Genomic DNA, 13,167 nt, shown 5'->3' with positions numbered 1-13,167 from the left:
CGCCCCCCCCTGGTTGCTTTAATAAATCAGCACTGGTGAAATGTTTGGTAGTTCAGATGATGAACCACCACTCTAAATCTCAGAGGCTCCCAAAGAAGTTGACAGGAGCAAGTGAGAATCTGAGTAGTCACATTGCTGTCAGCCTTGCAACATGGCTCAGACCAGAGCCTCAGTACACAACCTTGTGTTTTCAGGGACTGCTTGTGCCTTTGACAATGGTACATTCTTCGAAATCGGAACAAAATGCTCCGTGCAGGATCTACAGGGGGGAATGCAACCTTGCCATCTCTGGCAGATGAGTGCCTAGATTAAGCTAAAATGCTTCTTACCATCATAAAGTTTATCCTAATGTTTTGCCAAAATCTGCTCACCTGCTGGTTTGAGTCCACCCCTCTAGAGCAGCAGAGATACAGTGGTACCTCGGGTTACATACGCTTCAGGTTACATACGCTTCAGGTTACATACGCTTCAGGTTACAGACTCCGCTAACCCAGAAATAGTGCTTCAGGTCAAGAACTTTGCTTCAGGATGAGAACAGAAATTGTGCTCCGGCAGCGCGGCAGCAGCAGGAGGCCCCATTAGCTAAAGTGGTGCTTCAGGTTAAGAACAGTTTCAGGTTAAGAACGGACCTCCGGAACGAATTAAGTACTTAACCCGAGGTCCCACTGTATTTCCTTAGAATTCAGAAACTGGTAATCTAAGGATTTGTCTTAAAGTCATTTGGTCCAGGCAGGTCCTAAAGGCTCAGGGATTGTTGATGGAGTTGGGTATGTTCAGCCAGGGGAAGAGAAGATTTAGAGGTGGTAATATAGCCAGAGGTAATACAATAGGGTCACATTATTTCAAGAAGTAAAAATCAGGACACAAATAATGTTGTAGAGCTTTTTTTTTGGTAAAAGCAAGTTGCTTTTAGAAAAGTTTGCTTTTGGGGGGGGGCAAGTTTCAAAAGCCCAGGCATTTTGCAGATTTCCCAAAATTCCCCCTACAATATGATGCTCTGGATGGCAGAACACAAAATAATGGATTAAAATTTCAAGAATGGGGATTCTGGCTAAACGTTAGGAAGAACGTTCTGACAGAGAGAGGTGTTCGGCAGTGGAGCAGACTCCCTTGGGAGGTTGTGACTCTCCTTCCTTGGAGACTTTTAAGCAGAGGTTGGATGTTTACATGTCATGCATGCTTTAGCTGTGATTCTTGCATTGCAGGGGGTTGGACTAAATGACCCCTGGATTCATAGCTGTCAACTTACAGATTTGAAAGTAAGGGACCAGCAGCCTTGAAAATAAGGGACCAGCAGCCAATATAAGGGACCTGCAGCCTCACCTGTTCCAGGCACTCCAGTCTTCCTGTCCTCCTGGTCAAACTCATGCTGGTAGCTTCGAGAACACTGTCCAACCAACTTTGTAACCAGCTTGCATTAACTAACCACACACAAGGCATGCAAGCTCCACTCCCCAGTCGTTCTTAGACTTTCTTATTGGGTGAGCAACACAGGCAAGCAACACAGTTGGAGCCTCCCTCCTCCCTGGCCGGCAGGGAGGGAGGGAGAGGAGCTGCTTCCTTTGAAATTTAAGGGACATTTAAGGGACATCCATCAATAAGGGACAGCAGCGGGGCATGGCACTGGAATAAGGGACTGTCCCTTCAGATAAGGGACACTTGACAGCTATGCCTGGATTCCCTTCCAACTCTATAAAAATCTGTTATTCTAAATTTATCTTAGATGTTCTTGTGCATAACGTTGTTTCAAGTTGTTCCTCAATATTCTAGTCTATCTGTGGACCAAGAATCATAATAGTAAAGGTTGCCGGGTCCTCTTGTACAACAAAGCTCTGGTTCTTCCTCTGGCTTAAGGACTGCGATGACTAATTTTTCTGTAATCAATGTTTTTGAGATTCTGTGCCTGCAAAGCAATTCCTCTAGCAGTGAGGGTCAAAGTTATTATGAGAGCATTGTGAGTGCTTTCATTGGGTCAAAGAGAACAAAGTCTAAATTTAGCCCTGTGTGTTTGTTGTGGGTCAATTGAATGCGCTGTTTTGGTCTTTCCCCTAGAAATTAATGGAAAATACATGTAGGAAGAAGATAAACAGCCAAAGATATCCGCAGGCTTAAAGACATTTTGTGATGTTATATCCCCCAGCAATTAAGTTTTAAAAATAAATCAAGCAAGCAGAGAACAACTCAAGGTTCAGAGCACAAGATAGGGAGTCTGTAACCCTCCAAGTTGTCATTGAACTCAAACTCCCATCATCCCCAGTCAACATGGCTAATGGTCAAGCAAAAACATCTGAAGGGTGACAGGTTCCCCATCCCTGATCTAGATAGTGGCGAATCCATCCAAGGAAAGTGTAATAATCTGTTGTTATCACACATGATCAGGTCATGTGTCTCTGTAGACATCTTGGACAGGATTCAACCAATGAGTTCCATCAGCAGAAGTTCATGCAAGGACTTCTGCTTGCGCAATGGAGGTTGCCCTCCTTTCCACCTGTTTCAGCACCAGAGTCATGCAGCAAGAGAGAAGACCAAATAAATATAATTCTTAATGTTTCTGTTTTCCAGATTGAATATTTGAGGATGACTGCTTGAAGAGGAGGCACTTGGCTCCAGCATGTCCCTCTGTGCATCATCTCACAAGGAGTTGCCACCAATCCAAGATCTCGTATGTACCAAAGCAGAAGTGAAAAGCTCCCTCTCCGAGCTGGTCTCTCCTGTCCCTTTCAGCTGCAGCCAGTCTGCTTTGAGCATTGAGCACAGCCCAATTTACATCCCATCCTCTTATATGGAAAACAGGCATGAGTATCCGGCCATGACATTCTACACCCCCGCTATGATGAACTACAGCATTCCAAGCACTTTCGGCGACTCGGAAAGTGCCTCTCTCAGACAGTCGGCCAGCCCGAGCATGTTATGGTCTGGTTCTGACCACATCTCTCCTTTGACTTTACACTGCCAGTCGTCCGTTTTATTTGCAGAGCAACCAAAAAGCCCGTGGTGCGAAGCAAGACCCGGAGATCATGCCCTTCCTATGCACAGGTAACAAATGCTTATCTATCTGTCTTTCATCAGTTCCAACAGTGTTGTTTCTCCAAAGCATAGGCTTTGGGGGGAGATTGCTGTAGTGTGAACAACTACAGTGGGAACAACTACAAGCAGCCAGTGTGGTGTAGTGGTTAGGAGTGGTAGACTCGTAATCTGGGAAACCGGGTTCGATTCCCCGCTCCTCCACCTGCAGCTGCTGGGTGACCTTGGGCCAGTCACACTTCTCTGAAGTCTCTCAGCCCCACTCACCTCACAGAGTGTTTGTTGTGGGGGAGGAAGGGAAAGGAGAATGTTAGCCGCTTTGAGACTCCTGAAGGGGAGTGAAAGGTGGGATATCAAGTCCAAACTCTTCTTCTTCTTCTTCTTTGGAACTCCCTGCTGATTGACACCAGACAGGTATTTTTCACAGTACTCTTTTTGGAGCCTGCCAAAAACGTTTTTCTTTAGGCAAGTCTACCCAGATAATTATTCATATTTGAATATTGTTGTTTTTAACTGTTTCATTTTCTGGTAATTCCATTATTTTATTCTTTTTGTAAACCACTGTTTGTTTGCTTTTTCTCTCCCAAAAACAGTAACAACAAACAAAGGGTATATACTTTATATGTGGCTTTCTTGCTATCATGTCAAGTTGGGCTCGTGACAAGAGAATGGCTTATTGGAGCAGAGATTTTGGCCGAACTCCTTCCTCCCTTCTTTTCTGAGAATTGGTTTTAAAGAGGCATTTCTTGTCTTCAGAATGATCTGCCTTTGCAGACACCCCCTCTTTTGCAGTTGTGCTTCTCCTCCCGTTCGTTTTTTTGTGGCGGTGTCTTAATGGTGTGTTCATGCCATTAATTTATTGCCATGGAAACAATGATTGTGGTATTGAGCAATCCTGAATTATAACTTAAATGAAAGTTCAAAGATGGGAAGAGTATGAACTCCACAGAACCAATCCCTCCCCCTTTCCTTGATTAAATGAGCATAGGCCATTATTATTATTATTTTAATGAAAGGGTTTTGTTTTTAAATACGATGTACCAAACTTTGCTTGAGTTAGAAGGGAACCTCTTTGAAGCCCTGAGGCAGTTGACACAATTCAGAGCCCCACACGTGCAGTGAAGCAGGCGTGGAGCATCTATGCTTGCAGAGCTCCCTCATTCATTCCAGTGGAGGAGATTCTTTCACGCAGGCCCATCTCTTTGGATTTGTTGAGCAATGCCAGCTATTGTAGGGTTGCCATATTTCAAAAAGTAAAAACCAGGACACCCTGAAAGTTGTTGAGCTTCCAGCATAACCCCTCCAATTTTATTTTTTCACAAAAACACCAAAAAAACAACAACCCCCATGATTTTTCGATTGGCTTGACTAACGTCCAAGACAAAGCGCCGCCTTTCGGAAATTCACCCCAGATGTCAATTCCGCCTTTGAAATCCCAGTAATGTCCGGGAAAATCAGGATGTATAGCAACCCTAAGCTATTGAAGAAATGTTAGCAAGCCCCCCGCTCTTCTCCCTTCCCCTCCCCAACACAAAAATCAAACGTAAAAGTTTTTCATTGAAAACTGTCAGTCTGGCTCAGCTGAAGTAAAAAATAAAAATCATTATTTTTACACATCCTCAGGTAAGCAGAAAGGGAAGTGACTAGGGCATGCATAGGCAAACTAAGGCCCGGGGGCCACATCCGGCCCAATCGCCTTCTAAAACCGGCCCACGGACGGTCCAGGAATCAGCATGTTTTTTACATGAGTAGAATGTGTGCTTTTATTTAAAATGCATCTCTGGGTTATTTGTGGGGCATAGGAATTCATTCATCCTCCCCCCCCCAAAATAGTCCGGCCTCCCACAAGGTCTGAGGGACAGTGGACCGGCCCCCCCACTGAAAAAGTTTGCTGACCCCTGGACTAGGGCCTTGGAATAAGGAGCAAACGGTGGGAATATATAGGCTATGGACTTCAAACATATTTTTAGTGTGTGCTAATTTAATATAATTTTTAGGAACAATGACTCTGGGCAGCTTCCAGCATATATAATAATAATAATAATAATTTATTATTTGTACCCCGCCCATCTGGCTGGGTTTCCCCAGCCACTCTGGGCGGCTTCCATAGAAACCAAAAAAAAAACACTAAAATATCATACATTAAAAACTTCCCTGAACATATACAAAAATGTAACAAAACATTAAACGTTAAAAAACTTCCCTATACAAGGGGTCCTTCCTGCAGCATCGTAAAGGCAGCCAGATTTATGGAGGCACAAAACAAAAAACTGTCAGAGGTTTTGAGGTAGAAAAAATAAAATCACCCAGTAGTTTTGAGGACTGCAACAAAAAGTTATGAGGTAAAGATGTACATGCCACTTCACTGTTTCCTAACGGCTCTTCTCCTGTTCCCCCAGAGAAACGCTGAAAAGAAAAGCCAACAGCAACGACTGTACCAGCCCCTCCACAAACAGCCCCGTCTCGAAAAGGGATGCCCATTTTTGTGCCGTGTGCAGCGATTATGCCTCAGGATATCACTATGGCGTTTGGTCGTGTGAGGGCTGCAAAGCCTTCTTCAAAAGAAGCATTCAAGGTAAGGGGAATGGCAGGCTTTCCCGGGAAAGGAAATTCTTCGGGGATGCAAATGTTTCTGCGAAAATGTGTGAGTGTGTTACTGCTTTCACAGATAAAAATTGCCCCGCAGATAAAAATGCTTGAACACATGGAACTTGCAATTATGACGGAAAAGATCGGAGATTGTTCAACCCAAAAGTTCAAGAGTGAATGGGGAATTTATAGACAATATTTTTAAATGAACAGTAACCTCAAATAAAAACTTTAGAATCGAATAACTCTCGGAATTGATTAAGGTGTAAAGAATACAAACAAGATTTAATAAGGATAAGGTTTATTGGAAAATAGAGGCAAGTAATTAAGAAAACAAAGAACCCATATCAAGGAAGTCGGAAGCTGATGGAATATTCTTGTGAATGGATTGTTCTGGTGATGGATTGTTCTATTGTTTTTTTGTTTGTAAGAGATGTATTGTGCTTCTTTTGTTTTCTTTTCTTTTCTTTTTTCTTTTTTCAAGCTTTTGTTGTTTGTGTATGTGTTGATTTTAAACCATTAAAGATTTTTTTTTTTTTTTAAAAATATCCCTCTCTCCAGCTACTTTTTTACCATTGGTGGGAGTGGGGAAGATCCATAGTCCACGGTTTGGAAGGAGGGAGAGATGGAAAGCTGAACACCACCCACAACAAACAAACATTAATTTCTTGGGGGAGAGAATGACTTTTGAACTCCAGTTCACACTGAATGCTGCTGGTCAGGCTCCGAGTGGTTTACAACAGCCCTGCAGTGTTGTCCAGCATCATTAAGCGCCTGTTGCAGGTTGAAGAGTCTGAAGGAAAGAGAGTTCAGTGACCACCCTCCCAGTGGTGTGATCCATTGCTTTTCTCTCGACCCTGGAGCTTGGGCCTTGTCAGAGGAATCTATGCATAGGATTGCATCCTGTGCCCCATTCCTGCTCTTGAATTAGCCTGAAATCCATGTTTCCTCAGAGGAAAATTTTCATTCTCCTTGAATGGTTACTCCCCAATAACTGGTCAGTTTTAGTGCAGGTCTTATTACAGGAGCTTAATGTTATTCAGGGAAAGCAAAACATGTGCATGTCATATGTTCTGTTCACTTCTGCTTTATAGAACAGGACAAAATAACCTTTTGAAGGCCGTGACATATGCTGAGAAACTTGGTGGCCCAACATTTTAATCTTGCTTCCAGCGGACCTTTGACTGCAAACAACCTTCGCTGCCAACCACAGGCTTCACATCTGCTCTCTGAATGCTTATCAAAAGCCACCCAGCAATCCTGCAAAACTGATTTTTCAGGTCACGTTAAACTAAATTTTCTTAGTATCTGTGTCAAAGAGCAAACAAGCTCCTCCACCCTGAAATATCTAAGCTGAAAAATTTCATAAAGCTTTTGTGAAGGCTTATTGAAATTCAGCACAAAATGTTTGCAATAATTTTGTGTTCCAGGACAGCTTCCCACTTGAGGCTTATATATTTGCAAGGGACGGAGGAGAATGAAACAGAATTTGCCTTTTCTTTCCCTGAAAGCTAGCCTTGCTGATAACCCACAGACATTACTAGCCTGCAGATATTTTTATTAGCTGGGATCGGAGCTGGGAGAGCTGGCGGAGGAGTGAGTGAGATTTCTGCCCTTCCTGAAACATGCCAAAAAAACCAAAGTGCTGCACTAGCAAACACAAAACAACCCCTCTGCTGCGCCACAAATCCAACTCAATGGTGTAATGTTGGAAAGTGTCGATCACTTCTCCTACCTGGGCAGTTACCTTTCCACAAGGGCCAACATTGATACCAAAATCCAGCATTTCCTGAGCTTGGCGAGTGCAGCTTTCTACCGATTGAAGTGCAGAGTATTTGAGGACCGGGACATTTGCAGGGAAACCAAAATGCTTGTTTAGAAAGCTATTTTACTACCAACCTTACTGTACGCTTACTGTATGCTTGTGAAACATGGACTACTTATAAACGCCTTCTCCAACTCCTTGAAAGATTCCATCAATGGCGTCTCTGAAAATTTTTACATATCACTTGGGAAGACAGGTGAACAAATGCCAGTGTACTGGAAGAAGCAAAGATCACCAGTGTTGAAGCAATGATTCTTCAACATCAACTTCATTGGGCTAGTCATGTTGTTTGGATGCCTGATTATTGTCTTCCAAACAACTACTCTGTTCCGAACTTAAAAATGGAAAGCGTAATGCTGGTGGTCAACAAAAGAGGTTGAAAAACTCACTCAAGGCAAATCTTTAAAAATGTAGTATAAACACCAACAATTGGGAAACATTGGCCTGAGAGCGCCCCAATTGGAGAACAGCCTTTTCCAAAGGTGTCATTGACTTTGAAGACACTTGAACTCAGGATGAAAAAGAGAAACGTGCTAAGAGGGAGGCACGTTTGGAAAATCCTCACCATGATCAATTCCTGCCGGAAACCTATGTCCCCACAGTATAAGGACGTGTTGATCCAGAATTGGCCTCCGGAGTCACCTATGGATTCACTGTTAAGACTGTTCATGGAAGACAATCTTACTCAGCTACGAGTGATCGCCAAAGAAGAGAAGAATTGCATTTCTATGCTGGACGAGGGGACAGCCCACCTGGTTTCTATGCTGGGTGCAATGGAGGGATTTGACTGCATGCAATTCCTTCTCACTTCTGGCTACCAGGTGCATGACTCATGAAAGCTGACTATAAACCTGGGGGACACCTGGCTTGAGAGCAGTACGTGTGAAAAGGATCTAGGAGTCTTGGTTGACCACAAACTTGACATGAGCCAACAGTGTGACGCGGCAGCTAAAAAAGCCAATGCAATTCTGGGATGCATCAATAGGAGTATAGCATCTAGATCAAGGGAAGTAATAGTGCCACTGTATTCTGCTCTGGTCAGACCTCACCTGGAGTACTGTGTCCAGTTCTGGGCACCACAGTTCAAGAAGGACACTGACAAACTGGAACGTGTCCAGAGGAGGGCAACCAAAATGGTCAAAGGCCTGGAAACGATGCCTTATGAGGAACAGCTAAGGGAGCTGGGCATGTTTAGCCTGGAGAAGGGGAGGTTAAGGGGTGATATGATAGCCATGTTCAAATATATAAAAGGATGTCACATAGAGGAGGGAGAAAGGTTGTATTCTGCTGCTCCAGAGAAGCGGACACGGAGCAATGGATCCAAACTACAAGAAAGAAGATTCCACCTAAACATTAGGAAGAACTTCCTGACAGTAAGAGCTGTTCGACAGTGGAATTTGCTGCCAAGGAGTGTGGTGGAGTCTCCTTCTTTGGAGGTCTTTAGGCAGAGGCTTGACAACCATATGTCAGGAGTGCTCTGATGGTGTTTCCTGCTTGGCAGGGGGTTGGACTCGATGGCCCTTGTGGTCTCTTCCAACTCTATGATTCTATTCTATTCTATTCTAAACCTACATGCATACAGCCTCTCTAAAGGTGAAGGTGAAAGAAAAGGAAAGGAAAGGAAAGGGAGAAGCTTAGCCAGGCAGCTGGTAGGCCTTCCAAGGCTTGTGCGTGTTCCCTGTTGCTACGATGCTGTTTGTCAAATCAAGGATGCCTGACTGCTCAGGGCCACATACCAAGTGCTTAGTGCAGTGAGATCAGCATGCAGAAGCCGAGGCTTTGTTTGGCAGCCTTCCACGTGGCAGCTGTGTTGAAAGACAATCCTGGGGTCCTCCGAGGGCAAGCCAAGCTCGCCACTGTCGCCCCACGATACAGGAAAACTTAGGAATTGCCAGCTCACTGTGTGAAATGCCTTGTGTCCCAAATAGGGATGGGAGGATCTGCCAGTTTTGATTCTCACATTTTCCTATCTTAATTTCAGCTCTTCACCGTCTGCATCAATTTGAGAATTTCCTTTAAAAAAGGGAAAAAATCCTCCTCCCCCAAACCAGCATTTTAGTGCAAAGTTCTCACGATAAGCACATTTTTATACGCAATTTTGACCAATGTGCACATATCGGATACATTGCCTTTTTGTATGTTGCTATCCCTATCCTATTCATTTTGCCTGCCTCTTAGCGCAGGCATTTCTATAATGGTTGGTTGGAGAACCATATTACAAAATGCGGATAAGGGTGGATTTTGAATGATAGCCATGTTCCCATATTGTTTCAAAAAGTGTGAATTTGATAGATTTGCTTTCATGGACTGGCTGGATGCAGAGGGAGTGGTGGGAGGCACCAGCTGGGGAACCCCCAAGAGAACCCCCAGGGGAAGAAGGCTCAGAGCCAGGGGGTTGCTGGCGGGGCAACAACAAGGTGGTCAGAGGAAGAAGAGGGAGAAGACTGGGAGGAGGAAGGGCTGAAGAGGCAACAGGGCTTAGTGAGCAGAGAGAGGCTGTGACAGAGAGCAGAACAGAATCAGAGGCAGAATCAGAGGCTGGAGAGGAGGGAGGTCAGGAGACAGAGGCGAGGCAGGCTGCTGAAGAATGTGAATCCGAATTATTTTTCCTCAGCTCTAATTATTCACCTCAGATAGAGGAAGGGGGAGAGAAGCACTAATTACAGATGATTACTCCTCTGCCTGGAGATGTTACTCCATTGCCATCTTAGAATCCTGATACAGTGGTACCTCGGGTTACATAGGCTTCAGGTTACATACACTTCAGGTTACAGACACTTCAGGTTACAGACTCCGCTAACCCAGAAATAGTACCTCGGGTTAAGTACTTTGCTTCAAGATGAGAACAGAAAATATGCTCCGGCGGCGCGGCGGCAGCAGGAGGCCCCATTAGCTAAAGTGGTGCTTCAGGTTAAGAACAGTTTCAGGTTAAGAACGGACCTCTGGAACGAATTAAGTACTTAACCTGAGGTACCACTGTAGTTATTAAATTAGCCCCATCCTTTTTCCGCTGAAGAATCCAGGGAGTCTCCTCCTCCAGCTGCTGCGACCAGCAAACCTCCTCCTTGGTCTCCCAGAACCCAGAGAGGCATGAAGAGGCTAGAGCCTATCAGGCAAGACGAAGGAGCCTCAAGTTGCTTGGGAAGGACCCAGGAGTGGAGGAAGCTTAGGCAACTATAGGAAGACAGGGAGCTTCTGTCTCTGCCTCATAGGGGCAAGACCTACTGAAGAAGCTGCTGTGCTCACTAGGCATGAGCTGCCTTGTTTCTTTGCATAAAGAGTTAACTTCACTGACACCTTGTGAGTTATTGCTGACCTGTTCCTGACACCCGCCCTGACAATTTGGCTCTAAATGTGAACTGAATCAAATTTCTTCCCTATCCTTAGTCACAAACCACAGAAACCTAGGAGCCTGCCTTATCCCAAGTCAGTCCATCTAGCTCAGTATTGTCTAAACAGACTGGCAGCAGCCCTTCACAGTTTCAGGCATGAGTTCAGTTCTACTTGGAGATGTCGGGGATTTGAACTTGGAACCTACTACATGCCAGGCAAATGCTTAACCTCTGGACCAATCACCACAGGTATAATCACAGTCCTCAGCAGTGATTTCCTTCTTCTTCAGATGTTCCCCCTTTTATCTCTCCTTGCAGGACATAACGATTACATTTGCCCAGCGACAAATCAGTGCACAATAGATAAAAACAGACGCAAAAGCTGCCAAGCCTGCCGACTTCGGAAATGCTACGAAGTCGGGATGATGAAATGTGGTGAGTTTTGCATTTCCTTGGGTCGTGTTTCTCAGTTACAGATCTTTGCTCGCATTCTAGAGGAGTCGCGGGCTCTCATCCTGACCACAGTTATGCATGTGCGAATTTTCATTCTCATGGTTCAGGCAGACTGTACTGGCTTGACTTCAGTGAGTCACCACTGAACCTGTTGTACTAAAAATCCATTTTGAGAAAACCTGACAATACCTGCTGCCTGCCTGAAGTCACATGTCCTCAGTTTGCTCCTCCCCTTCCCATTGCATTCTGCTGGATGCTCTTGACTGTGTTAGGCTGCAGGCACAGAGCCAGCATGAAGCTACAGTGATGTTGCTCTGCCTTGCCTGCTGCCCTTACTAAGCCTCTGTGATGACTGCTGTTTCATTGACTGCCTTGGTAACACTGAACTAATACAAACTAAAGGGGAAACACGATCTGGTTGAATGTGGACTTGATAACTGTTGATAGATTACATTGCTTTTCATGTCTGGGTTATGCCCAGGTCAGGTAATCCCTGTTGCTACACCCTAGATGCCCTATTATTTGAGATTCCTATCCAGGAGAAACATTCTGGGGGGAAACTTACAATTCATAAGGAACTGCAATGGACACAGCAATCCAGAAACACTGCCCATCTTGTCTTGTGCGTTGTCCTTTGCAGGGACAAGACACCAGATTGCTATTTTTGGGTGGGCTTCGGTTATGCAATTAAATCAGACCTTCTAACATGCTGCAAAAGAAAATCGGGATGTGCATCTTTTGAGACCATGCTCCTGTGCGAGTTGCATGATTTGTGTGAGAATGCAGCCCCCCCAAAACACAGCCTTTTGGGACCGAGCTCTTGTGGGAGCCAAAACAAGACATCCCAGGGTCAAATCCAGTGCTATTTTTCCAGAAAAGGGGTGTCAGAGCCCACCTTGTTTTCTTAGAATGGCAATGGCACTCACCTGAGAGGTGCGCTCTGGTGCGCTCTGGCTGAAAAAAAGCCCTGGTCCATTCAAGAATGTTCTGCTCAAAGCAGGACTTGGGGTGGGGGCATGTTAAAGTGGATTTGGAGTTATTGTGCAACAAACCCACTTCCCCCTAAAATGGACTTTTGCAAGTGATGGGTATATGCACTGAAAAATAAGGGACAAGAATGTCATGTAACCACCCCACAAGCAAATGAGAACAAGTGCTCAATACAGAGGTAGTGCGTAAGTCACCTCCCTCCCTCTCTTCTCCCCGCTTCTTCTTTCTTTCTCTTTCTTCCAAGGCCCTCAAGGCAGTTTACACTCTCCAGACACTGAAATGCAATTACAAACGAACAGGTTGCAGAAGACTTAGCACTAAAGCAGCAGACTTGTCTCTCATTTCTGATGGTCTCCATCAGAATCTGACGGCCGGAACTTCCTAGCCAGGGTTTCTCCCTTTCCTTTTTTTCTTTTCTTTTTATTGAGTTCTTTTTTTAAGACAAAACCATAAAAAGTGAAGGAACAAAAACATACAAACGAACAAAAGAAAAGAAAAAGAAAAAAGACAAAGCAACACATACAAAAAGAAAACAAACAGAAAACAAACCAACATCAATTCATAACATAACATTAATTGACTTCCCTCCATCTCGGTTTTGGGCTATGTAACCACACTACCTTTCTGCAGTATCATTTTACAACATCTATCTATACATCTCCCTTTCCACCAGGGCGCAGAGGGTCTTTAAGTGAGGTCTTTTTCGCTCCCTAAGACACACTTTTTTCCTCCTAAAAAGTAAGGGGAAATGTCTGTGCGTCTTATGAAGCGCATGCTGCGCAGAGGAGGGACGTGTAAGCGGCTCCTGTCCACTTTGCTGCTTTAAAGCGAGCCACAGAGGAGGGAAGGAAGGGGAGCCATGAGGCTCTGTTTTAAAGCAGCAGAGAGGAGCTGTCCGCTTTGCTGCTTTACAGCGAGCAGCAGAGGAGGCACTGAATATTTTTTTTTTCATGT

The 13,167-nt window shown here is 44.6% G+C and overlaps 1 protein-coding gene across 1 annotated transcript in view; it reads left to right on the top strand.

Moving 5' to 3' along the window:
• ESR2 (estrogen receptor 2) overlaps positions 1 to 13,167 on the top strand; it is a 79,902-nt gene that overhangs the window by 25,589 nt on the left and 41,146 nt on the right. Inside the window, exons 2-4 of the mRNA XM_081192834.1 lie at positions 2,563 to 3,036; positions 5,424 to 5,599; positions 11,089 to 11,205. Coding sequence (XP_081048960.1) covers positions 2,612 to 3,036; positions 5,424 to 5,599; positions 11,089 to 11,205 — 718 coding nt within the window. The 5' untranslated portion in view covers positions 2,563 to 2,611. The remainder of the gene's footprint in view (positions 1 to 2,562; positions 3,037 to 5,423; positions 5,600 to 11,088; positions 11,206 to 13,167) is intronic.

The sequence above is a fragment of the Podarcis bocagei genome (genome assembly GCF_964188305.1).
Source record: "Podarcis bocagei genome assembly, chromosome: 1".
Taxonomy (NCBI): Eukaryota; Metazoa; Chordata; class Lepidosauria; order Squamata; family Lacertidae; genus Podarcis; species Podarcis bocagei.
Note: the sequence above shows the minus strand (reverse complement) of the source record. Positions and strands in the feature narration are given on the sequence as shown.